Raw genomic sequence first — 27,214 nt, 5'->3', positions numbered from 1 at the left:
ACTTTTTGCCAAAACTCAAAGGAAAGATTACTATTGTCAATCAAAAGGCACAAACTTCCAAATTGTCTTTTGTGCGTGTGCATTGTAGGGAGAAGGGCAAACCAGACAGAGTAAACATTTCCAGCAGTCTTTGAGATACCCAGCATATCAAGTATTGTGGGAGGGATGCAAATAATTCCCAAAGAACCTTCTGAACAGATGCATGGCGTTACCACTACAAGTTGAGAGGGAAAAAAAACCAGTTTTCCATTTGTAATTGAAGCACCCCAACCTTTAATAAATCCTCTCTTTTTTTATTATAGTATGTGAAACCAGAGCAGAGTCTCAAAGAACAAGACACCGGCAAACAAACCACACCATTCACTGTGTTCTACTTTGTAGCCTGAACTATGTTTTTTCTTAATGTTAAAGCACACTCTTCTCCCAGAGCAAACCCACTGTCACTCCACCAAGCCTGGGGAGCAATCCCAGGCTTGATCCAAGCCTATAAGGATGCTGGGGAGGGACTCTTCATTAGGGACTGTACTGATAGGATAAGGGGTAACAGGTTAAAACTTAAACAGGGGAAGTTTAGATTGGATATAAGGAGGAAGTTGTTTACTGTGAGGGTGGTGAGGCACTGGAATGGGTTGCCCAGGGAAGTTGTGAGTGCTCCATCCCTGGTGGTGTTCAAGGCCAGGTTGGACAGAACCTTGGGTGGCATGCTTTAGTGTGAGGTGTCTCTGGCCATGGCAGGGGGCTTGGAACTAGGTGATCTTAATGTCCTTTCCAACCCGAACTATTCTATGAATCTATGATTCTAAGACAGCCAAAGGCAAGCTGGCTCCTGGCCTCAGCAGCTTTCTGCTTTAGCATTTGAAAGCCTCATTAATTGCTTTTTATTAAACATGTATTTATGCACAGAAAACCTATAAACAGTGGCTGGGGCCCATGTTGGTTTGGAAACCAGGAGCCTGCAACTGTGCCTCCTACTGGTTCCATCATTCTGTTTATTTGTGCGATTGTGTTTTACACCCTCCCCTGCAGAGGAGGTATCATTAAAGCCACCTGGAAATGCAAAGTACCTTTCACCACACAGACAGCTGATAGTGAAGACACTAACCCCGGTCTTGAGGGATAATATATCCCTTAAATTTGGTTTTACATTATCTGTCAAACCCACTTTAAATTCCACCTCTGCTCCCCAGGGGTGGGCAATTCAGTACATATGTGGAACCCCCTCTCTGGCCTTCCCTGGAAATACCAGATGCTATGGCCAGCAGTGCTGACCTTCAGATCAGAGCACCCACGACACTGCAAAGTCAGACTTTCATGGCACCCCATACACGAAATATTATGCCCAAAAGGGACAAGTGAAGGGAGAGAGACACTCAGTATTTTCCTGTTTGAACTGAAACATTTTGTAAACAAGGTTTAGCAGGCTTTGGATAAAATTTGAGCTCTCTATAGCCCTAATCTTAGAGATTACTAGACATTCTCTTATTGCTGAGGGATCAAAGATGAATAGCCATTTTGGCCTGTGCTTCCACAGCAGCTTTTGCAACATTAGATATAATGACCAGGTTCTCAGCCGGTATAAACTGCTCCAGCTTTATTTTCTCCACTAGCAATAAGGCAGTTCATATCATCCAAGGACTTCTTGCAAGGTCAGCATTAGATAAAGCTGATACACAGATCTCATTAAATTATATATGTTTACTGAATTTTTTGTTTCTGCTGAGATCACAGATGCCAACCAACACATTAAGATATTGTCTCTGCAACAAACACAGGAAAACTTTGCAGCCTTGGACTCATAGCCTCAGCTTGTGGGTCTCTCTGTAAGACAGACTATGATGCTCAAGAGATATGCAACTAGCTGGAGGTGGCTCAGCAAGCAGCAGCGTGCCCCGAAGTGAATGAACTTGCCATTCTCTGCACAGAAAATACAGTGTGTGCTTAATCTCTTAGACTTCAGTTTAGTCCAGAGCTACAACTGGTTGTGAAGGCCAGAGAGGAAGTCCAGTTTAAAAGCTTTTGAAAGATACAAACACACTATACAGGTGCTCTAAGAACAAAGTATTAGTTCCATCTACGTTTCTCTGGTAATGCAGCCAGATAAACTGCAGCAGTGATATGTCCTGCAGTGAAAGTAGGTAGCATCCATCATAAGAGTCTGAACAGCAGAGGTTGAGAGACTCATTGCAGGAGGCTCTCTTGCATTATAAAAAAGTTAGTGAATGTGAGAGATTGTTGAAAGACAGAAAAAGTCTGGAGAACACTTGAGCACAATGTTAAAACCTATGAGCCACTGAAAAGGTTTGCTGCTTTGTAAGCTAAATGGCTATTCATGCCATGAAGACGGTGACAGCACTAACAAGATTTATCAGCAACATCTACTCTGGACTCAATGAAAAACTGCCCCAGCAGAAACCTGCTAGCTCTGCTGACATATATTATCTTTATTAGAAAAGCCTCTCAGATAACCAAATTCATTAGGAATTTATTCAAAAAAACTTCTGCATATGAATGCAGCACAGACAGATACAAATGGGAGCTTTGGAAATACAGCACTGTATACAGCATATGAAACTAGGGCTACATTTGTCAGTGGGTGTAGCAAGGAGAGAGGTTTAAACAGGGGGGTTCTGTAAAGCACATTTATAAGTGAGATGGCATGCTACTAAATAGCTTGTGCTATCACTGCAGTTTGTACTTAGGCTCCCCTTAGTTCCAGTAAGGTCGATGCAGTAGGGAGAGGCTGATGCCATTGCCCTCAGGTGCAGTAATTAGTGCTCTTCATTGTTCATTTTTCTTGACCAAAGTCTACACATGTTCAAATTAGACACAAAACAAAAGCAAGAAACTTTACTCATGCAGAGCTAGCAGAGCAGGATCCAACATCCCTCCCTCTGAGTTTTTCCACCAAAGCTGCTGGGTCAGGCAGGCTTGGCTGTAACAGTGAGCACTGTCCCCCTGCCAAGTCCTGGTGAGCAAGGTTGGGAAACTGCAGTAACTGTCACTTCTAATTTTCTTTCCAACGTGACAGAGCAGAGGTATGAAAGGAGCAGTTTCCCCCAGCTGCTCCCCCAGGGCAGAGTGGCCACAGGCAGGGCCTTTCGGACATCCCCAGCACACAAGAGTTCAAAGTGCTTCCATACTCCCAGGCCACAGCTTCCCCAGAATTTGGCTTTGTGATTGCTGCTTTGCACAAACACTGGGCAAGCTCCAACCTGGAGCAAAGCAGGGCTGGAAAGTTGAAATGCAGCAAAGAGATGATTCTTGCTAGCAGGAGGGACTCCCCAGCTGCATCTGTCCCAGCCAGCAAAGCTGCTCCCCAGGTTCAGATGCACATGACGCACATGGCAAGGCATCAGAGATGGCCATGCAAGGTGAGGAGCAGGCCACCTCTAGGCACCCTCCACACCATGAGACTGTCTCATCCCCAGATTATCTTTGGATGCAGGGTGCTTGTAGGCCACCATAAAAGATACAGAGAATACCATTCCAAGCAGTCAGTGTAAGCCTAGACACAAAGCACTGTGCAGCAACTGAGCAGCCCACTTTGCCTTTACACAGGCTGGTAGGCATCTGATTCTCCCTATTACCTGATCCAGGGAGGTTCAAGAGAGCTCCCTTTGTGGTATGCAAAATTATGAGATGGTGGCTTCAGGCAGGAGCAGATGGCAGGGTCCAGGCAGGGGTAGCTTTGAACTCTCCCACAAATCCCCCACCTCCTACAATCTGACCTAACACTGGCATCATTCATAATCTCAGCACAGTGACACACTTCTCTTGTCCTTTAACTTTGGTCTAAGGGGCCACAGAGCTGTTAAGGGAGGGCAGTGTGGTGCCAGCAGGAGTGGAAGCTGATGAAACCCATAAGCTCTCTTAGCACTTTGCTACTAAATCATGCCCTTTCTCTAGAGATGGGGTACAATTTATATAGTTTTTTTTTAAAGGCAGAAGGGGCTTATTACATGAAACCATTTCAACCCCCTGTGATATACGTGCCAGCATATTCCAGCTGGGATTTCAGGTGCATCCCTTGGAGAGGGGTCAGAGCCATCCTGGCAGTTCATGCTGTCCTGGCAGCTGGGCACTGCTTGTTACACACGACAAGGTGCTTGAAGCCCAGACAGCCCCATCCAGGCAGGGGAAAGGGACGTGCTAGCAGCATGTATTACCCAGAGAAGGTGTGCTTCCAACTCCAACATGGCTTTGGAGAAGCGGAGAGAGGGGATCTGGTCTCTATGCCCTACCTGGATCGCCAGATTTCCTGCCTTTAAAAAAACCCAGTAGGAAATTGTACCTAAGAGTGAATCTCTGTGATCAAACCCATTGGTTTCCGCAACTTCTCATTCAGCAGCCTAATGACAGCAAAAATTGAGAGTTCATGCACAAGTCCAGTGGTATCCTCTGGCACAGCAAGATGAAGCTCTTAGCAGGAAGGTCACACAGAAATTCCCAAGTTTACCATGCAACATCATCCCATCCCTACACAGCCTTACAGGGCTCTCAGAAAAGGAAAGATCATCTCTTGTACAAATCTGTGTGCATTTCAGTGCGTTAATGAAGTTCTCAGCTCTCTGTCCATATTAAAAGGACACACTACACCATACCTTAAAAAGTCAGGGAGTGCAACAGCCTCTGACTTCTAACAGCAAATTACTCCTTTAATCCTCACAGAGACATTCAGTCTGGTGCTGAAGGCCTAAACTCTACACTTAATCCTGCTGCTGACCTAGAGATGTCATTAAATGCAGAGGGCTGCACAATGTTTATAAGTCATGAACCATCAGCCCGGCTGCTTGCTGGCCTCTACTGAGACACACAGGTAAAGATTTCCTATCCCCAGCCCCTCCAACCCCCCAAGGCAGGGCTGAGGTGTGTATACAACACTTGCACACCCAAAGCAGCAGCAAAGTGCACTGAAAAAAAAAATCAGTGTTTCAAACCAGTAAACCATCACCTTTAACCTGTGAAGAAATCAGCTTAACCAGGAGATGTTATTAAGGCAAGCCTTACAATATAGATAAATAGCAACTTGGTTTTAGTGTCGTATTTTTACTACTGGATGGCCAGTTTTGCTAAATTGCATATCTAACCCTCCAGAGAGCCACAGACCAACAACACTGGGAGTACACCGTTATTGTAAAGGACAGGTGGAAAAAGGTACCTTGCAGACCTTGGAGTCCCTCCCATGCAAGGGGAGGCAGAGATTCTCAGTGATAGAAAGTGACACAGTGCATTTAACTAAAACTCCACTGGAATAAGAGGAATAAGGGTTGACAAGCCTGTTGTTCTAACAAAAGGTTTATTGTGGTCTCTGTGGAAATGAGGTGTCCTTCCCTGCACCAACTAGCAAACGTGAAGAGACAAGGCAAGTAGGTTGACTGGAATCTCAATTACATGACACAGGGACAGACAACAAGGGTGTTACGTTCAACTTTGCTACAATACTTCAAAACCCTTAAGAGGCAGTCTCAAGCAAAAGAATAAAATGCAAATCTCACTTCTTGCCAGCTAGAAAAGAACAAAGAATTTCCCACAATGGCCTCTGAAAGATTAGGCACACTATTGTTAATGCTGCGTGAGAAGTAGACATTAATTAATGCTGAATTGTAAAGAAATTCAGTAGTATCCCACACTGCACTCCTGCTGCTGCACCAACGAACTCATTATGAATAAAAAATATTAAAAACATATATCAGCAGGCAAAGTTAATGATCTTCCACATATTATATTTGAGCAACATATTCCATTAGACTAGAATGAAGGAGGAGGAACATATCTTGGCTTTTGTTACAGGATAAGATCACAGCCCAAAGCGCATCTTTTACTAAGAATGTTTATCAAGTGACTTCAAAAGATATGTGCTGTGACCCTGATCCAGACACTTAATATCTGCCACCTAGTAGATTTCTTTTTGTCTACAAAATGGTAACAGCAGCACTTACCTTCTGAAAATTGAAAGTCAGGTTTAGGTGTGGAGACCACTTTGTTGCTCTCTCTTTGCATGGTGGATGATACAACAGTTGGGGACATCCTTTAGACTCCTCCAGCTATAGCAAGGAGACAGTGAAATCACATGTCAGGATAGCATGGGTGGGTATTTAAGAGTAGTCCTTGTGGAGGAGGACCTGGGTATAGTGGCTGACAGGAGAAGCAGAAGCCCAGCAAGAGGTGGTTATGGCCAATCAAGAAGAAAATTGGGCTCAAAGGAAGAGCCAGAGGTGAGACAAGACCAGCTGAAATGGATGAAGTAGACCAAGCAGCATAGGGCTAGTCAACCAAAATTGCATTTGTGCTGCCAGACAGAAGCAGGTTGAGGCTTTCTGCATTACCAAAGATTAAAAAAACACCCAGAGGTCTAGGATTGCATAATCATCCTAAAACACACGTGCCAAAGCCACAGCTGCAGTAAATCAGTGATGCTCCAAGGACACCTGAGAGTGGCTCAGCTCCATGAGTAGACCTGGCCCAGGGACACCAGCTTTTCTCTTCAGCATTTCCTTGTTCCCAAAACATCTGTCACCTTGCAAATTAACCCAGCCTGACACTCATTGTGCTGCAGCTGCAGTGAACCTTTCCTGCAAGCTCCCATCTCAGATATTTATTTCAGTAGTTCTTGCTATCATCTCTTCACTATTTTTACTACTTCCGTTAGTCTTTTTGGCTTGAACGGAACAGTTTCCCTTCACATTATTTCCATCATTGCTTTGCCTGTTTCTGATACATGTGCCAGTGACTCTGAAATTCCACAAAGCTTAGCTAAATCCATATTGTCTGGTAAACAATAGCAGTATGCCTCCCCATTAAAAAAAAAACAACCAAACAGCAAACAGTGAGAAGTTTATTAATGTAGCACCAGATGAATTTCTGGTTTATATAATTATGCATTGAATTTAAAGAGAGATGTCATGCAGGCAATCATTGGAGTCATAATAGACAATGTGTAAGAAAGAACAAAGGAAAAATAATTTTAATAAAACATTATGCCCTAAGCAAGAAATATGCTTCATGTATCATGCATGAGTAAAGATAGTTATTTGATGTAAAACAGAATTGTGACCTTGCTGAAAAGTGTTCATTACCTAACGCTGCAGTAAGCAAATTAATGGATTTTGGAATGGTGCAAATAACAGTAATAATCATTTTGGTTCCTGGCATTTGCTTGCTGACAGCCAGATTTAGCAGCAAGTGTTTTGTATTATTATTTATAAAAGGGATTGCAAACAGAATTCCACATAACCTTAAAGACATTACAGAAATGTATGTCTAGTGCAAGGGTATATTACTCATGAGTAATCAAGGTTTTGTAAGGGCTGATAAGCCAAGCAGTGAAAGCTCAGACACAAAACGCTGCCTGCCAGAAGAGCATATGTTTTATGCTACGACATGTATGTACATGGTGCTATCAAATATGCATCATTCTGGCGTTTGAATCTGTACATAGGAAGGTTTTGATTATGGTTACTATGGAAATTACTCACGCAACTTCATATGCATTTTGCACATGATAAACTGTTTTGTGACAATTATTCTGCTGATATTATGGGAATGGCAGCACTCCTGGGAAGTGTTGAATTGCCAGGTTTGGACACCACACTCTACAGAAAGTCTCTCCTTTGCTAAACAATAAGGGTTGTCTCTAATTAGCTCTTCCAGTAGGCCCCAGTTCCATTCCTGGCCCTTCTGAGGTGGACTGGAGCTGCCCAGAGCCCCAGAACCCTGCTTTCCAGTGTGGCACTACCTCAAAATACCAGCAGCAAATTTGCACTTCAGCAGCTGATGGAGACAGTTCACCCTTCCCCCCCCTCAGCCAGACTGCAGAGCACTGGGGAAGGGCTACAAGAATTGTGTTATTTGGGGTGAAAATTTACTGCAAGAGTGACTGCTGCTCCTGAAGGGGTTGGACAGATAGAGAAAAGATGACGGTTTCACAATGACAGAGAGCACCAAAGCGCTCTGCCCTAGCTGAAGGATGTGCTGCCAAAAATTCAGAAAGGCAGCAGGAAACACTGTGAAGGTTTACCTAATGAGGTAAACAGGGGGTTTACCTCATTAAACCTGCACAAAACCTCAATTAGGCCTTCTGAACAGCTTGCAATGGAGCAAGTATTCTGCATGGAGCTGGGAGGATTACCTTTGTTTTTCAAAGATCACAAATAGGTTTCTAAAACACCTTGATGTATTTAAAATGGTAACATTATTAGGCAAGTAGGTACAATAAAAGAAACATCTCTGCAAACAGAAAAACCCCAGGCATACACACATTCAAAATGCTACTGCAATTTTAAACCCTGATAATTGTGTTGTAATGTAAGCAATTGCATCGTGAACATGAACATTGCAGCCAATACATCACCACAGCCATACCTTCAGCTCTGGCTTCAGTGATTTTCCTCAGCAAAGTACCCTCTGATTGCAATAGGCTTAAACATAACTCATGGCACGACTGATTGCATATGCCAGAATGAGTTTAATGAGCAAACATGGCTTCTCTCTCGCTGTCTGTGCAAGAATAGCAGAGGGAGAAAGCCTTGTGCTGTGGGGCAGCTCTGGGCACTGGCTCAAATGCTGTCATGATTTACTAAAAAATCCCCACTAGAACAGGCAACTTTTCTAACAGAAAATTTCCCTCCTCTAAGAAAAACAAATTAAAAGAGGGCTGAAAACAAACCTGACTACACTCTTGCAGACTGTCATTGCTTTCATCAGGCTTGCTCTGAATTTTGCAGCTTCAGAGGCTATATGTAAAATACATTCAATCTTCCCTGGGTCCAAGACATTTCTTCTCACCCATCAACACCCAGGCTTACGTCCAGCAGCTCACACAGAAGCTGCCCCACACTCAGCCTACTTGCCCCAGGGGCAGAGGCCAAGGCAGAGCAAACATGCCACCTTCCTCCCTGCCACCTCTTCACAAGCTAATGAATATAGTAAATCACCAGTAAGCAAATGAAAAACACCACTGTATCATGGAGGGACCAGAATTAACAGCAAAATTGACTGGAGGTACAGGAGCAGTTGAATTTGATACATGGCACCCAGCATCTCCCCAAAGCTGGAGTGGAAGCTGCAAACAGCCAGGCTCATGTGAGCAGTGGCCAAAGCACTGTAGGTGATCCCCCTATAACTGACAGGTCCTCCAACAAGTTTGCTGATCATGCTTTCCATACAGTTTCAACTAAAAATATTCATAGTGGGTACCTGATATAGGCTGAGTTTCCGGGGGGAAAGCTTCACAGCTTCCGAGCAGCAGTCTGGAGATATATTTTATCCACCTTACAGGCTCTGAAGCATGTAATTGAAAAGCTTTAGTAACCCCATACTTTGGAGGAAGAGCTAGAAATTTTGGCAGGAGGATTTTGCTGTCAGAAGTGTGTCTTTTGCTTTTTCTAGAGGGTGAAAAAGCCAGCTTCTATCTAGCCTATCAAGGTTTGCAAACACTCAGTAAAGGTCACCTCAAAAGTAGCTGCCAAATTCTGCAGCTGGGCTTGTTCTTGGATGTCCTTCTTCCTATCAGACCCCAGAAGGGGACAGTGCCCCTCACAAGCCCCCAGGTTTCAGGAGAGAAAGCAGCAGCTCATTCTGTTCGTATCCTTCCAGCAGAACATCCCCAAGCATGTGCCTAAGCCCCGAGCCTCTTGCTGAATGCTCTGGGCTGGGTACATCCCACCAGCACCAGAGAGGGTCTGGCCCTGATGCAAGGCTGTGCCGGAGCTGCCTGCTGCCCTCCAGGGACTCCAGCATGACGTGGGATCACCCACAGTCAGGATCTGAGTCTGTTTTTACCCACACCTGTACCCATCCCCCAGACCTTCCAGCAGCACTACAGTTGCAGTCATTATCACCCCCGAGAGTGTTGCAATTTTCTGTACATTCAGTTCCTCAATTACATTGATTATCACATTTAACATTCCTGGTGTGACAGGAACAGACTAAAAATAATAAGCTTCTATCTTCCTAATACAAATGAAGCCCATTTCTACTACTGAGAGTGTGGCGGGCTCATTGTTGCACAGTAAAGAAGCTTTCATCTCAAAAGATCCAATTCATAAAAAATACTTGCTAAGGCTGTGCACATTTTTTTCCCCTTTCACTACCACTGACATTCCTCTAAGTTCAAATCTGATTCGGGATTAGACCAGCAGTTAAAATAAAATGGAAGAGGTAAAAGCGAAAAAGAAAAGAATCACCCCTTGCCGCCCCAGGCTGTGGGCACCAGGATCCATGCGCCTTCCACTGCTATAAATAGCTGCAGTCACCTTTGCTCCATTTCCCAAACTAGAAAAACACTGCAATAGAGATAGAAACAACAAAACACTGTACATAAATTATTTATTTTTTCTTTATATGAAGTTGTAGCCAAAACCACCATAATACAGCCAAGGAGATGCTGTCTGCAGGCACATGCAGGGGAACCACTGAAGGAGGGGTAAGGCAAAAACAGATTTTGATGCTCCAAGTCACAATGGTGTGATTAAAATATATAACAGAAATTGAGATCTGTCCCTCTGGCTGCTCCAGAGCTTCCGCAAAAGTAAACAGTCTTCAGGTTTGCCCACCACCTCCACAGGGCAGGACAGGCTCCAAGGGAGCATACCCTGCTTCAGGAGAGTTGTGCGGTAGGACATGGCACTCGGGCTCTGCTTCAACACCCATTTGGGAGAGATGCAGCTCCTGCTACCCCTGGGCAAAACACAAATGAACCTGCTTTTCTCAGCCTTCTGCTTTCAGCCACACCATGGTCACAGAATGGCACTGGGTATTAGAGATACTAACATCAAATACCAGTGCTGTTGTATCTGACATCTCTCCATCCTTCCCTCCATCAAGGGAGCCTGGAAATGAAGACAGATGGGATGTATCCCATAGACATCCCTCCTCTCAGGGGTTTCATCTGCTTCTCCACTTCCCTGTCACCAAGAGGCACAGGCAGAGAGAGATCTGACAGTGGCAAAGGCTTTGCTCTTTCTCTCAACCTTCAGAAAGAAAATTAAGTCAGGAAAGAGCAGAAGAGAAGGCTTCCCCTTGTGTTTCCCTCCACGCCTGAAATGGTAGCACTCAACCACACAGTAAATCAGGGACATGGTGGGATCTCACCTGCTCTCCCATACCTCAGCACCCACAGTGGCAGCAGGAGAGCAGGACGGGGGAAGGATGGGCATCTCTCCCCTTTTCCCCTGATTGAGGGAGGGGGGTCAGGCCTTTCTTATCACAACTTTGATTATCAAAAATCCCATCCCTTATCCAAAACAAGGTCATGGGTCACTTACATCAAAAATGAGCTTGATTATCTTAACCCTCATTTATAAGAGCAAGCTCATTATCAGCCATATTACTTAATAAATGGAGGTTTGTGCACTTTAGGATTTGCTGATGGGGTAGCACATTTACATACAAGATTTTGCTGCTAAGATTTAAACACCCTGAAACCACAGGTGTAAATCTGAGTAGGGCTCAATCAGGCCTCCCCAAAGAGATGCTGGGTCTCTCCTGCCCAGATATTAGAGATGGGAACAAACGTTTTACCCCAGATCACAGACACCCATAGTACACAACAACCCTACTGCCAGAACTGGCTGCAGGAGCCTTCCTCCGGCTGCTGGGTGCTTCTTGGGGGTAAGCAAGCCATAACAACAGCTCAAAAGCCTCCTGCAGGGATAAAACATCTCATGGATCTGGAATTTTGTTGCTGTTTGTTGTATTAATTCAGAGGAGTTAGTGCCATGGGACAGAGAGCACTAAGACTAATGAGAACATGGAGAGGAAGGAGACTTGCCTAGTGTCTTGGCTATGGATCTGCCCCAGACTTCATCCTCCCTCTGCTGGCTTCTGCTAAGAGCCATCTGAAGGCTGTTGGCAGAGAAATCTGAGAATGATTTTTAATTCCTTATTCATCTGGTAAAAGGAATTGAAAGCAGCTCAGCTGCACCCAGTTAGAATTCAGTCTGTCCCCTTATCTACCCTGCTGGGCTCAGCATCATGGATGCCCACACACAGAAGCACCACCATACTAGTGCAGGTGCTGTGGGCATGCGGAGACAGAGGTGCACGAGACGCACAACATGAACACTCCTATCTATCCTCGTACTGTTACCTTGTCCCTCTAACTCCGGGAAGCTCTCACTGCAGAGCTTGTCAGCCTTGGGGATTCATGGGTCAAACTCTTCACTTACACTTACTTTTTGAACACAGTTACCAGCTATTTCAAACATGAAGTGTTCTCAGCCTTACCTGGGATCAACTTTTCCAGCAGTGCTGGTTCCAGGAAAAAACCAGCCCATGCACAAACCCACAATCAGATCTTTAGTGAACACCTTCCCTCTGACTCGAGCAGCTGTTGGAGAACACACAGCATTTTGCTGCATGCCGAGGAGGGGTCAGACAGCAGGGCCTCATTACCAGAGCAAGAGAGCATCAAGCAACCAGGCACACCTACTGCAGAAAGCGACCCCCTCTCTTAATCTTTGCATTTGGTAATCAGTCCCATACAAGTCCAGAAATCTGCCTTATTAAACTCAAACTGCTGAGCCTCTTGTTAGATGGCAGCAGCATCTTTGCCTGTGGGATTATTTACCCTGCAGATAGGGTAACCAACCCTGGAGCAGCAGAAAGGATTTCTAGGAGAGACAGTGCAGCTGGTGTACATTTCCCTTCCACAGGGTGATACCATGCTGTTTCACAGAGAGGCTGCTTCCCACACACATCAGAAAATATCCAGTATAGCTGCATCCACACAAGGCATATGTTCCTGTATAAGGTATCTATATGGTGTTGCTCTTCTTCCTGTTTTCACTGTATTTTATCTTTAAATTCTGAGAGCTTTTTTTGTAGCAAATCAGAGAGGAACAGCTAGTTACCAAGGAGATTCTCTGATGAATCAGACACTGACTGGTATAAGACCTAGACAGGCTATAGCTTCTTAATTTGTGAGACCTTACGTTTTAGACAGGGGAAAAAAGATCCTATCACAACCAACTGTGGACCACGCCAGCAAAAGCAGCGTTTAATTTTGCCATAGAAGCAAATAGCAAGTGCACAGCATAGGAAATCAGTGAGCAGTCGGAGATGAATGGGAGCGTCTCTCTGGCATGCTCTTGACTCAGAAAAGCAAATACCATCCAAGGACAAAGTGGTCGGATGGAGGTGACTGAGGGAAAGCCTGGGAAGCCCCTGATTTCACACCACCATGTGCAAGGATACACAGGGATGAGAGAGTACTGGAGAAAGAGCTGCACGCCTGCTTCCCCACAGCCCTGGCATCTTGGAAAGTAAAGGTTGCACAGCCAGGTGAAGTGCTGTACATGTGCCAGCAGTGGGCTCAGCAGAATACCGTGGCTGTTCCAACCCTGAGCCTGCTTTTCTGACTGACTCCTGCAGTTTTCTTCTGAGGAGCAGGCGAGAAGGATGAATTTTGCCAAATGACAGCAAAGGCAAGGACTTCACACCAGGCATCATGCCTTCACAAGGATGGCCATCATGTCACGGAGAAGCCCAGGCAGACAGGGATGCATGGGCAGAGCAGGAAGGAAGAGGAATTTTTATAAAGGTGGGGATAACAAGGAGCTTCATGAAATAAAGTTTGGAGAGAGAAAGCCCAGCTTTTTCGGGCTGACTTTTTTCAGAGGGTCTTCACACCCACTTCCTTCTGGCAGCTCATTTCTGAGTAACTACTGAATGCTGGTGCTTCGCCTCTATTTAAAAACAGAGTAATTAAAACTGCCTGGGAACTGCAAGAGCCGTGAGAAATATTTGGAGACATCGAGAGACAAGATATATGGAAACTTGCTGCTTGTAGATAGGCCATTTTCACAAAGGTGGAAGCCACAGAAGTATGTAGATGAGAGGGAAAATCTCTCTGTCAGATCCCATTGAAATCTCCATTTTGGGCACTGCTGCTCCGCTGCTAAGGTAAACCTGATCCTTTCTGGGGGAAGCTGCAGGATGCACCAAGGTGCTCAGGACAGGGACGGTGTTGAGAAGTATCAGGGAGTAAAGATTAAAGTGTGCGTTAGAGCAAATTCAGGCTTTACTGCTAAGTGCACCCTGGAAAAGGATTTCCTAGAGTGATTGAGTGATTGCATCTGACAAGTGGCTGGCATGAGCCAGGCTTTAACCAAGGATTCAGGTGAAGGACAGTTTATAGGCAAACAGTTTCAAGTGCTGTTTTGAGACACAAATTACACTTGCTCATCTGAGGAATGAATAGCTGCTGGTAGCATTTGTTGGCCGGATTTAACATCTTACAGTAATGTTTTAGTGATGTATATTGTGATGTTATTATGGGGGGGGGGGGGGGGGGGGGAAGGAGGGGAAACAACTTCTGAAGTTACCCTGCTGGCCTCATGTAAAAAGCAAAATACTCCAGAGTGCTGCAATAAAGAACGAAAACAGCATATAGGCTAGGGAAGGGGCACAAGAAACACTTCCTGACAGCAAGCTGCTTGAGGCACCACAAAAAGAAGTTGACAGGAAATTCCTAGGCACAGCTCACAACCAGATGATAACAAACTCTGTGCCCCCCTCCAGCTTCACACGCAGCAGCTTGTACAGCATTTACTTGCTTCACTTCCCAGCTGTGCCAGGCAAATTAAAGGTGTAGCAGCAGCAAATTTTAATTTGACAGGCTGACAGCTCTCATGCACTTATTGGGCTATTGGTTCTTATTTGACTTCATATTTATGATCTTTATTCACTACAGCATGAAGCTGGAGTTGCTTATATGTTTGCATTTACAACGGAGAAGGGCTGAGGAAGCAGTAACTGCACACAAACTTTCCACAGGCAGAACACAAACTTCCATGCACTCCCCAGCTTACAAGCATCATACCTCAGCACAACAGTACTGTTATTCCAGCCTTGGGCTGATTTGGTATATCCATATTCCCCAGAAAGCATTCAGTTTGTTTTTCTAAATGTGTACAAGCAGCAGCTGTTAGAATGTAAACCATATCTTTACACAGGGGTTTCAGTGCAAGAACAGCAAACAGGCAGGTTAGGGATTTACAAATGGAAGAGAGGAGGTAGTGACAATTTAAATAATTTGTATAAAAACCTGCAGCTGAACAGAAAGAGTGTCCAGACAGGAACTTACATCTTCATTTCCACTCCTTTGCAGTAACTGTTAGCCTGGAAAAGTCATCATTCATGACTTTTGCTATGCAGCAAAGCTGGTCTGAACACAGGGACTAACGGTAGCATGGCCACTGTATGATGTGGTCCCTGGGGTGGGAGAGGGCCTGCATTCTGCCTTTGCTTGTGAATTTTGACTGCAGTAAATGAGTAGGAGGTTGACAATGGTCTGAACACTGCCTCTGTAGTTAGATTTGTTGCCACAAGCATTTGCCTGTGTAAGTACCCAGAATAAGATCAAGGAAAGAGGTGGGGAATCAAGAGGAATATGAACTGCCAAGTAAAGGGTGACTTCCATCAAGCCATGGTGGTTGACAAAACATCTGGTCCTTCAGTAGTAAGCTGGTGCTGGAATGGGGAGAGATTGTGTTACAGATATAGCTAAAATATAAACTGATGTAGTTTGCTCTGAACCTCTGCATGTGTATGTTCTTACATGGTGTTTCTGAGAAATCAGTTATTCTCAGCACATATAGCTTCTGTTGCTGAGCAAAGAGTCCAGGCGCTGGGGAAATTTACGAAACAGCCATACAGATTAGCTCTTGGTCATAATCCACTCAGTTCCATCTGAAATCCTGTCTTTTCCCGGGAAGGCTTTGTTACTTTGCTAGAAATCCCCTTACTCACCAGCTGCCCCTTGGCAGGGCAGACTGGTTTTGCCTCACAGGGATACTCTGCGCTCGCGTTAGCCATTGACTTTTCCCCACCCAAAAGAAGTGCTTAGTGGATCCCGCAGGACCTATCCGCTGTGTCCCCAGCATGGTGCCCCAGCACCAGGAGTCCTGAGGCAAGTGGGTTGAGCAAGTCAGGTTTAGGAGCAGGACTCTGAACCAGCCCAACCCCTCACACACCCTAAAAGGCAAAGCTGAGCACCAGCGCAGCAGGGAGGAACCCGATCCTGCCTGACAACCTTCTCTGAGTGACCCAGATTGCATCAATGGGCTTTGAAGGGAGCCCACAGCCAGTGCTTTTCAGATGGGAGAATAGGTTTTTCAACATGGGGCCCAAAAGAGACAAGGAGCACAGCAATGGGAAAGGAAAGCAGAAGGCCTCAACACCCTTCCCACCTGCAACACTGGTAAATGTCTCTTATTTTTCTTCCTACTCTTTTGCTTTTAAAGAAGCTGGAGAAGTCATCCCTTGTCTGCTACTTTGCATGCCAAGTGCAGGATATTGGGGAAAGCCCAATGTTGAAGACTGAACCTTGCCTTCCAGGTTACTCTTCCAAAGCCCAGAGGCATCCCAGCAGACTGGAGTAGAGCATGTGTCCAGAATGACCCAATATTTCTCCCCTTTGTATTCAAGAGTCATTTTGTAGGTAGGTGTACCAATAATTAGGTGCTGCATGTTGTGCCAGCAGAGGAGCAGTGGTAGTAAAGGAGTCTCTTGGGTTTTGCATGCTTGTTCAGAGGCTACAAATGCAGAAATATTGATGCTTATAATACATCTCCAGAGGAAAGACCAGAAGAGGCAGCAAACTCAAATCAGTGAAAGGGTCTGCATGAGCCCCGGACAAAATAATGCATGTCCCCCACATGCCAAAGTGCCCACTCCCATGAGAGTCTCCCTTTGGGACGCTGCAGCTCTGCAGTGCCTCTTGGGCTGAGCAATACCTTTTGGCTCATGTAATCTTCTTTAAATGCATCAAGCATCTTCCTATATGTAGGTGGGAGAATAGGACTGCAAGCCACAAGCACCATTATTCTGGGCATATAAACCACTTAGAGCAACATCACCTCTTAATGGAAGAAAGGCATCTCAGCAGTAGCTACACTAGGAACCATTAGCTTACTGCCAGGCAGCTTGATCCTAGACTTTAACATGCATTTAACTACAGGTCTGCAGCACAGATATTACAGTGCGACTGTAGAAATGCACTTTTACAGGAATAGTTTTAGTGCCAATTGAACTCAGTGGCAAAAGTCCCTCTAGCTCCCATGTAGCAGGGACTCACTTCTACGTACCCACGTACAGCTAAACGCTGTTGGGTGGAATATTTGGTTGTTAAAGTATGAGGCAATGCAATTGCAGTAAGTGTTTCGCCAGAAAAGCAGCAAGGTGGAATGTGGGGACTTAAACAGAAAATGACTTAATTACCATTTAGGTAGAGATTCTCCAGTAGATCTGAAAATCTGTGCTCCTGATGCAGCCCCAGATGCTTGTAACCCTTGTGCTACAGACACACATCAACATTCTTTGCTGGGCTAGGTCCAGTTCAAGTTGGCTTTACTTAGCACCACACTCGCCCTTCAGCCCAGGCGCATACTTGCCACTTAGTGCTCAGAAATACCAATTCCCAGCTGCACTGACGGGGTGTGCAGGAGGCACAATGGGCCACATCTCTGTGCAACGTCAGTTTAACTCTCAATTTACTCTCAGCAGAGACATGACCATTTCTAAAACAGGTCAGCTGCACCCCTCAGTTGGTAAGCTGTTTTTGCTAACTGGGATGTGTCCAACAGCAGTCTGATGCTCTTGCTAATATCAATGGAGATTTTAAATTGCCTTTAATTAGAGCTTTGGAAGATCTCACTGTTTCTCAGCAATTAGCTTCTGTACTGGGTTTATTTGAATTGAACAGTAGCCCTCTACACTAGAGATATGACAAGCTTGGAAAACTGTTCATTTTTACTTTTTTTACTCTGCTTCTAATTCTTAACTCCATTGCCAATGTGTAAAAGCTGATGTGGAGACAAAATATGTCTGAGACAATGAAAAATCTCAGAAATAGCTTAAGCCCATCTATGTCCTATCCACATGCTCACAGTTGGGTTTATTCTGCTTATAAACAGTCTGTCTCTGTTAATATGCAGTTAATTATCTCTGAATGAAGCTGCATGGTTTTGAGAAGCACTGAAAGTTTCAGGGATGGGGGAGCACAATGGGAAGCATCTTACTGCTGCTGGCAGATCTGCTGGGTCCCAGCACTGCAAGCTGCCTCCCAGCAATTAAAAGGTCAGCATCAGGAAGCAAAGATTGCTCCTGGGTGGGATTTGCTGTCAGCAGAAGATCTTAAGGCAGAAGAAAGAGACCTGTCCCCAGCCCTTCCTGTTCCCATTCAGCACATGTCCATCTTTCAGTGTGTCCACATGCATTCCCCTCCCCCCCCAGCTCTGTCATCCTTAGATTCCCACACAGGTGGTCATTTACCTCTCCAGCTGTCCTCAGCCTGAGACATCTGACACTGCAAACAGCCTTATCCCTACTGCATCTCCACATCCTTGTGGCCTCTAAGGCTCCTGCCCCTCCACACTGCCACCACACCAGCTCAAAAACTGTAGAAATGTACTTATGTGAGGGATGGTATGCTCTCAGCACATCAAAACAAGCCTCCAGCCAAGTTATTAAAACCATTTAATAGCACTTCTAACTGCTACTGAAGTTACACTAAAATACTTACAATTCATAAAATCATAGAATGGTTGGGGTTGCAAAGGACCTTCAGATCATCTAAGGTCTTGACATGGGCAGGGACACCTCACATTAGACCATGTCACCCAAGACTCTGTCCAACCCAGCCATGAGCACTGCCAGGGACAGAGCATTTACCACTTCTTTGAGTAACCCATTCCAGTGCCTCACCACCCTCACAGTAAAGAATTTCCTCCTTATATCTAATCTGAACTTCCCCTGTTTAAGTTTTAACCCGTTACCCCTTGTCCTATCACTACAGTCCCTGAGGAAGAGTCCCTCTCCAGCATCCCTGTAGGGCCCCTCCAGATACTGGAAGGCTGCTATGAGGTCTCCATGCAGCCTTCTCTTCTCCAGGCTGAACAGCCCCAACTTTCTCAGCCTGTCTTCATACGGGAGGTGCTCCAGTCCCCTGATCATCCTCATGGCCCTTCTCTGGACTTGTTCCAACAGTTCCATGCCCTTTTTATGTTGAGGACACCAGAACTGCACACAATACTCCAGGTGAGGTCTCACGAGAGCAGAGCAGAGGGGCAGGATCATCTCCTTTGACCTGCTGGTCACACTCCCTTTGATGCAGCCCAGGATACGGTTGGCTTTCTGGGCTGCAAGCGCACACTGCCTGCTCGTGTTCATTTTCTCATCAACCAACATCCCCAAGTCCTTCTCCTCAGGGCTGCTCTGAATCTCTTCTCTGCCCAACCTGTAGCTGTGCCTGGGATTGCTCTGACCCAGGTGTAGGACCTTGCACTTCCAAAGATTTCCATCACTGTAAGGTCTTAAAGCCACATAAGACTGTAGCTTTAACTGCGACCCCTGCTCCCAGTTACAGCTCTGCCTTGCTACAGGAGGCAAAAGCAGGGAAGGATGGTGCTTGTTTTCCTCCAAACAGATTTGATGGAAAAAGCGGAAAAACAGAACCTGGAAATTTTGGTTAAAAAAAGTCCCTTACTGTGTCAGTCTTCTACAGTGATTATAAAATTGTAACTTCTTTCAAGGCGTTTATCCTTCAGCACTTTCTTTAAAGTTTACATCCACTCCTGATCTCAAGGGCTCAAGCTGTACTCTTAACATTTTCTGAATTGCAGCCTCCTGATCCAGAAAAATAAGCAACACCACCAACAAAACAAGAGCACAGGTGCTGCTGAAATGACAATCACTCCCCAGGATCTGAGCCTGCAGTTACATAGCCCGAGACAGAAATCTACTGCCTGCACCATGCAGCAAAAGTGCCAGTTTCCCTCCATTCAGTGATTAAATAGATGGCCACATAGCAGTTAGATGACCTGTGTCCCTGTCCAATGCTGTTAAGTACTCAAGCAGCAGCACAGCTTCACTTTAATTGCATAAGCATACAGCTTGTTCAAACTCCACTCAGGCCCACACTCAAGGATTTAAAGTAGTCTTTAGAGTAGTCACTGCCTCATGTGTATTAATCTCCTTTGCATACCCATAAGGGTCTTGAAAATTTCAGCTCCCATCCTTACTCCTCCCGTACAAATCATGCACTCATTTTGATTCAACAGCATAAAAAGACCAGCAACTAATATCAGAGGGGTCAAAGAAAGCAAGGCAAAAAGTTTAGGCAGAAAAGCTCTACCAGAATCCTACATAAAGGATCAGGTGAGTTTAATACATCCCCTTTTAATCCTTACAACCGCACTCTCAACCCACAAGCAGCAAGTTTCACCAGTGCACCAGAAAGCTACAGCTGGTTTGGAGCACTGCAGGAGGAATCTTCATGTCATACAGCAAGCACCCTCTCCAGATTGACCATTTTTGTAGGCACCCAAATTACCTATAAGTACCCAACCACAGCCATAAATCAATCAAACCATCTGCAGCTTCCACAGGAAAACTCATGCAAGACAAAAGTATCATTTTCACCGTGGCTAACGGTCATGAACTTGGAGGCTGAAATTTTAGTTCATGCCAAGAAATACGGTAGTCAATAACAGATTCAGCCTACAAATAACTAGAAGGCCTGACCTGTGCAATCGGCTAAGGATAGAAGATTCATTTGTTTTTCAGTTATTTATTATCTCTCAAAAACTAGCAAAATTGGCTCATTCAGAGTTACATTTAATAAGTCATTGCTATATTCTAGCCCAGACTCCTAGAGTGATATGTCATTAAATCTGCTGCCTAGTACTACAGACAGCTGCTCCCATACAATAACACTGATTAGAGCACATATATTTGTCCAACTGAAAGAGTCTGAGCATCAGGCTGAGAACAACAAGGTGCTCACGTTGAGTAATTAACATCCTTAAAGACCCTCTAGACAGTCCTGGGTATACAGTGTGTGCTGTAAGGAGAGGTTGTTTATTTGGGGGAGCTAGTAAGCAGGGAGAAGGGAAGTCCCTCATTCTCAATCAAAAATATTAAAGACTGGGGCTTCTGTTGTAGGACCACTGCCAAACTATTGCTTCTTCAAGAAACTGGCTGAAATCCAGTGCTCAAAAATGTTGTCAATGGCATGTTCTTAGGTGTCCTGAAGAAGATAACACAGAAACATGGGCTATCATCCACTATTGCTGTCAGCTTTATATGACAAATGTCAGCATAACACAGCCAGGGCTGTATCCTTCTGATGACGGCAGCCTTGTAAAAGCCTGTCAGGCAACCTCATGCTGGGTCCCAGGTGGGGACAGGATTACCATCAAGAGCTATCAGGTACCACAACCCTCAAAGCTCAAATCTCTATTCTTTCACACCTTCTCCAGATTTGCCTTTTCTTCCTCCACCTTCCTCTACTGAAACCTGTGGCTATGCTATGTTCACCCTCTGACTCAATAATGAGGCTTGCATCCCCTCACACTAAGCAGATTACCACCAGCACTTGTCCCCTTTGCAACACTGCAACTAAAGTCTCTATTTCTCATCTTATTTTCCCAATTTGAAATGGCTTGGTGCCCACATGCCTCTCTTCCTGGCTGCACCCTCATGTTTCCCCTAAGCTACACCCCCAGCATTGCCTCTTAATGGCCACAGGAGCACTCAGCCTCTGTCTCATGCTACTAACCCACTCTCCCATCTGGTGCAGGAAGCACCATCAGCTTCCCTCAGGCTAGGTTTTATTACTAAGCGTGGAATTTTCCAAATATTGACACATTTCAGCCTAAATAATATCCTATTATTGCTTATAAAGCTGGCTCTGTTTCACCTTCTACACTACATCAAAAATTACTTAGCTGCCTTAAAAATAACTCACACATAACAGCAGCAGAAATAGGCTATGCTTAGCACAGTCCATCAGCTAAACTAAAACACCAAGACCCCCATCTGCTTATATCAAACTGAGACAGGCATAAATCAATACACACATTTCTGGGCAGTTCTCCCATAAACACATATCTACACAGGGAGGAAACCACATACATTCAGCTTAATTGAATAATAGTGTAAATTACAGTAAACACAAAAATGGCACCTTGATGCAGTACAATAAAATTTACACAGAAAGCTGAATACTAGGATAAAAGATACTCTACAAAACAACACACAGATAAAAAGGAACTACTGCAGACTACTGGATATACCTTGGATGGACTTCTGCCACTTGCTTACAAACATCCTGCCCTATTTTAAACAGCTCCCAACTCTTTGGTCCAATGCCTCAAAAAAAGCTGCTTTCCTCAAAATGTCTCACCTAGAAACTACACAAAACTGCTCCCAACAAAACAACCACCACAACTCTTCCTGAGTGAGCTATTCTGTAGCCTCTTAATCTACCCTTGGTCATGAGCACCTGGAACCTGGTGAGCACCTGGTCTGATTGCTCTGAATTGTCATAGTTTCATTAACTTTAACAGATCCCTGACAACAATTTGTATCAGTTGAGGACCTAGGAGCTAATTCCTTTATTTGTTTGAGCCCAGCCCATGCTTGGAGATAACACAGTAGGGAAAAAGAAAAAAACATACAAAGCTTTATTTCCTATTAAGCTTGAAGCCAGGGCAGTGGTAGAAGTTAACTTGCTTGCAAGCAAAAGATTTTACTTTGTGATACATTGATTGTACCTCTGAAATTCAGGCAAGAGGTTTCACACCCACTTATTTAACAACAGCTTCAAGGGACAGTGAGCAGGAGGCAGAAGATGTCTTGGATGTTTTCATGTTGCTAAGGAAACTGCCTCTGTGATGACCATTGCTCACCACAGCTGGGTCACTTGGGCTTTGCTTCTTAGAGTAAAGGATGAGTCATGGCTGGAGAGTAAACTGCACAAACTTGCCAAAGACTGCTTTTATTGCCTACTTCCACTCAATTAACAGTTATATCCAACTCTTCAAATAGACACAGAAAAAAGAATACAACCGCTATTTTTTCCACACACTGTTACAGGTACTGGCAACGTTAGGGTGAACATTAGGATGTGTCATGCCAAAATGTCTTGATGACACAACACTGGCTATCACTGTAAAACTTTGGTGAATTGTAGTACCCCTTCCAGCTGCAGCTGCTGCATTAGGTGCTCTTAAGTTTGCGGTATTAGACCTCAGGATTCTCAGTTATGTTTCAAATTTTCTGTTAGTCCAAAGCTTGAAAGCTGTGATGAGTTAATATCCAAACCAACCTCTACACATGAGGCTGCAGTACTCCAACGTTAACTCTAAGTGGGATGAGATTCCATCTGATGAACCTTGGCTCAGAACTGATAGTTCTGTTTGTTGTTGCCAGCTGTGAAACAGCAGGGTGCCTGAGATGAGCATCCGCAGCATCCACTTCCACAGGCCAGGATGTTGTTCTTTGTTTCTGGATCTAGATAAAAATTCATCAGACTTTTGGGAAGGAAAAGGTTTCATAGCACAACAATGCCACGAGCTGCTAAGTGACCATTCTGCCTGACATGATAGGAGTCTTGTGGGAACGCTGCTTTTGTGGGATTTTTGTTATTTTCTTGGACTGATCTGTGAAGAAGGGCTAATTTTATGTGATTTCAGCCACATATTTTCAGATGAGGGCATATAGAAATGGTTTATTTTAGATCCATCCAGCAACCTGAACACATAATCCTTTTTGCAAGGATTCAAAGCCAGTTCCTCAAAGCCCTTCCCAGAACTTAACACAAGAGTGTCAAGTGAATGTCTTTATATACACTGATTATCTTTCTAATTATTTGTAAAAAGAGATGGCTGATTTCTGAACTAAGACTTAATGAAGATGTAACAGCTTGGCATTTGAGCATCAGTGACTTTGTTTCAGTGATTTTTCTCATCTACTCCCTTAAGTAGAAGCTAGCTCCCATCACATAGCTCCAGGGCCAGCGCTGTATCTTGAAGGGCCAACAGGCAGTATACAGATGTTGGAAAAAGGCAGCAAAACATTCACATGTTTTGACATGCAGGTCTATGCGGCCCACAGCAGAAACCTGTTGGAGCAAGACTCTCTGCATATCGTATTATCAATACTGCAGCATCATGCAGCATGTAACAGGTTGCCTCCATGGCAGCCGGACAACTGGACCCAACCTGAAATCATTTGCAGGCTTGTCCCTCCATTTTCCGTAACACGACTGGTGCTAAAGAGAATTTTGTTTGTTTCCAGACTTCCTTAAAAAAAACTTCACCTGGCTTTGACCTCAAATCCTTCTGCTCTGACAGGGCTGAGAGAAGATTGTTCTTTAGGACTCCATCACTTGTTAATTCTCTTAAAGAGATTACTCAAATCTCCTAAACAAACATCAGACTAGATTTTGGGTTCAGCATAGGTGCTACAATGACCTTGCTGATAAAATCAGCATGATCTAACCTCACAAGTTGGAGAGGGATGCCTTGGATGTAATTTTGACTCGGTTTGACTGTCATGGTAAGTTATCTGACTGCTCTGCATCTCTATTCCCCTATCTCTAGTATTCTTGCAGTGTTCCTTGACAACCAATACAGAAAATGTCAGGTCTTCCAGATCTTTGTGGGAAACACAATATATTGACAAAGTCGCTGGGGCTACACACAACTTGCTGTTTTCTTTTTCTAATGTTTATTGCTTTTTCTTTTTCTCATATTTGAGCTCTCTGGTTCATTTCAGTGTCAGCATGAGGCTGGTTTGCACAGCATTCCAACTCCTGTGTTAATCAGCATTCGGCTGGGTGCTCCGGTACAGGTGCTAGGGCATGATATCATACCCCAGGGTCCTCTGTGGACTCACCTCCTTTGCCTGCCGCCTTTGGGTGATTTGCCCTCTGTGCAGCTATTAGCCAGATTTATTTATGTTCTGCATCTATTTGTGTAGACTTCTTTCTGTCTTGTTTGGGTTTCAGAAATAATTAACCCTGCAACGACAGATGTGGATTTTGGCTGTGTAACAGACAATTTCTTAAGAACCAGGAGTAGCTCAGCGAGTTAAGTCTTTTTGTCGTTGTGTTGTGGCCAGGAATGAAGCATAGAAGTTTTATCTGTGATGAGCTTTTCACAAAACATGGATCATTAAGTCAAAACTGTATCACCTTTAACCTATACCTCTTCTGCTGTTGTTCTGTTACTGTTCTTTAACCCTGGCAGATTTCGTTGCAAAATCTCTAGCATCTGTAATGGAAACAATTCCAAATCCAGTAAGAATTCACAGAATATATAAAAAAAAAGTAATATCCTTGAAGAGCAAAACCCACTGACTGAAGCACTTCCATGTAATTTCAAATCTCTTTGCCCAGTTTTCAGTTGTATTTATCCATTTGCTAATCGAATTTTCTAGTACTTGGCTTACAATATCTAAACAAATATCACTCATGTGGAAACACATTAAAATTCTACCACCAGCTGGAACTTATGGCTTCAAAAGTCTTGTCAGTTTTGCTCCTCAACTGTCAAGATGTAATGGTGGGTATGCCTTCCTCTCCTAAAAATGTATTAGTCGCATTCACTGTTCCCTTCCTGAGCACTGTGCTCCATTTCACTCTCACTGTTGTCCATTATGGCAAAATTATCCTATTTCTACTACAAGTATATCTTGATGAGAAATATAACTTTTTCTGAAAGATTTCTTCATATGCTATTCTTTAGTTTTCCTTTGTTATTAATAATTCAGTATATTTTTAAAAAGAATGTTGACGCTGAGATGTGCTACACATAGACATTTCAAAGAATTTTACTATGACAAAATATTGGGAATAGTGCACAGTAGTCAGAGCTGAGAAACTGCGTTATACACTCTTGACTTCTGACAAAAGGAAGAGCGATCTGATTTTGTTCTGATTGCAAGGGCTGTCATCTGAGGTGGCAGATCAGAAGGCTACATTCCATTACACCACCTTTGGTTCTCATGTCCCAGATGAGGCAGGGCTGGGTCTTGCTTCTGCACATGGAATGCCATGCAGGGGGGGCACAGTGATCCCACCCTCTCTTATCCCAGCTGGGTTCCCAGGGATAAAAGCGTCTGTAAGGACTCCAGGCTGAGTCTGAAAGTGCATCTCCGGATGAGGCAGCTGAAATTCGCTTTGTGCTCGGTAGTGCTGGCTCCCTTCCCTTCACAGCTGTCTCTTTCACTCCTCAGGGGCTTGTATTTCTGTGAGCTAATTTAAGGAGAAAAGCCTCTTTAATCTGGTATCTTACAGACCCAGAGTATGGATTTTTTTTTATTTTATTTTAAATAAAATATGAATATTAAGCTGTTTAGGCAAGGACTTTGTCTTCCAACATCTCTTAAAAGGATTTAGTATGTTGCTGGTATTAGAGGTGTAAATACTACAATAATATAATACAGTTTGGAGCTCAGAAACTTGTTTCATTAGGAATAGGCTCACAAAGTGTATCTCTGTGTTGTGAAGGAAAAGGCTAAGGTATGAGGAGGGCTTCCCACAAAGTTATTTCTGAGCCTTGCCCTGGAAAATCTTGGGATCAAGAACCTATTTTGATTTAGGTTTTCTTGTCATTCACAGGGCTTTTCTCGTTTTGATTCTGAATACAAAGATGTGAAAAGTACTTAATAAAAAAAAAAATTCTTTCAGAAAAGAATACACTGAAAAAATAATTTAACAGAATAGTAATGTTCTTGTACCACAGAGCAAATCTAATACCAACTTTATAAATTTAGTAAGATCACTGCAAAAACAGAGAAGTTCAATCTGAAGTGCATTCTTGAGGCTGAGGCCAATGTCCATCCAGTACCATAGAAATACTTCATCAGCTTCAATACAAGGCAGGTCAGGCATCCACTGCACTTGGATTGTCAGTAGCTTTTACTGTATTTGCTGTATATTTAACTCAAACTTGATACTGCCATTAAAGTAACATCCAATTTTCACAACAGTACAAATTCTCAGTATAGAAACATAGAATTCTATATGGGTTTAGATTGAAAAGACCGTTAAGATCATTGAGTCCAACCACTAACCTAGCACTGCCAAGTACACCACTAAACCCTGTGTGCTGCATATAGATGTCTTCTAAATCCTCCAGGGGCAGTGACTTCACCACTTCCTTAAGCAGCCTGGTCCAATGCTTGACAGCCCTTTTAGTGGAAAGTTTTTTCCTAATATCCAATCTAAATCTCCCTTGGCGCAACTTGAGACCATTTCCTCTTGTGCTATCGCTTGTTACTTAGAAGAAGAGATAAACAAAGCAGTCAAACAGGACCTGCCTTTCATAAACCCATACCTACTGGGCCTGGTCACATGGTTGTACTGTACATGCCACAGGATAGCACTCAAGATGATCTGCTCTGTAACCTTTCCCAGCACCCAAGA

General features: G+C 44.1%; 1 protein-coding gene and 1 long non-coding RNA gene across 5 annotated transcripts in view; one reads left to right on the top strand and one right to left on the bottom strand.

Annotated features, from left to right (window-relative positions):
- Positions 1 to 22,626, bottom strand: part of LOC130594527 (uncharacterized) — a 46,815-nt gene extending 24,189 nt beyond the window's left edge. The window contains exon 1 of the long non-coding RNA XR_008971107.1: positions 22,077 to 22,626. This is a non-coding gene — a long non-coding RNA (uncharacterized LOC130594527). The remainder of the gene's footprint in view (positions 1 to 22,076) is intronic.
- Positions 1 to 27,214, top strand: part of LOC130594524 (calcium-activated potassium channel subunit beta-2) — a 99,748-nt gene that overhangs the window by 37,440 nt on the left and 35,094 nt on the right. Inside the window, exon 1 of one of the 4 annotated variants that reach the window (XM_057400486.1) lies at positions 12,947 to 13,902. The exons of 2 other annotated variants lie outside the window; for them this stretch is intronic. In XM_057400486.1, the coding sequence (XP_057256469.1) occupies positions 13,832 to 13,902 (71 nt within the window). In that variant the 5' untranslated portion in view covers positions 12,947 to 13,831. Of the gene's footprint in view, positions 1 to 12,946; positions 13,903 to 27,214 lie in introns of those variants that run through there. One more of the 4 variants, XM_057400485.1, reaches the window with a different exon arrangement.

This window comes from Pezoporus wallicus, unplaced genomic scaffold (assembly GCF_028554395.1).
Source record: "Pezoporus wallicus isolate ANWC-B61680 ecotype Strahan unplaced genomic scaffold, APGP_CSIRO_Pwel_v1 contig_6897, whole genome shotgun sequence".
NCBI lineage: Eukaryota > Metazoa > Chordata > Aves > Psittaciformes > Psittacidae > Pezoporus > Pezoporus wallicus.
The sequence above is the reverse complement of the archived record's forward strand: the minus strand, read 5'-3'. Positions and strand labels throughout refer to the sequence as shown.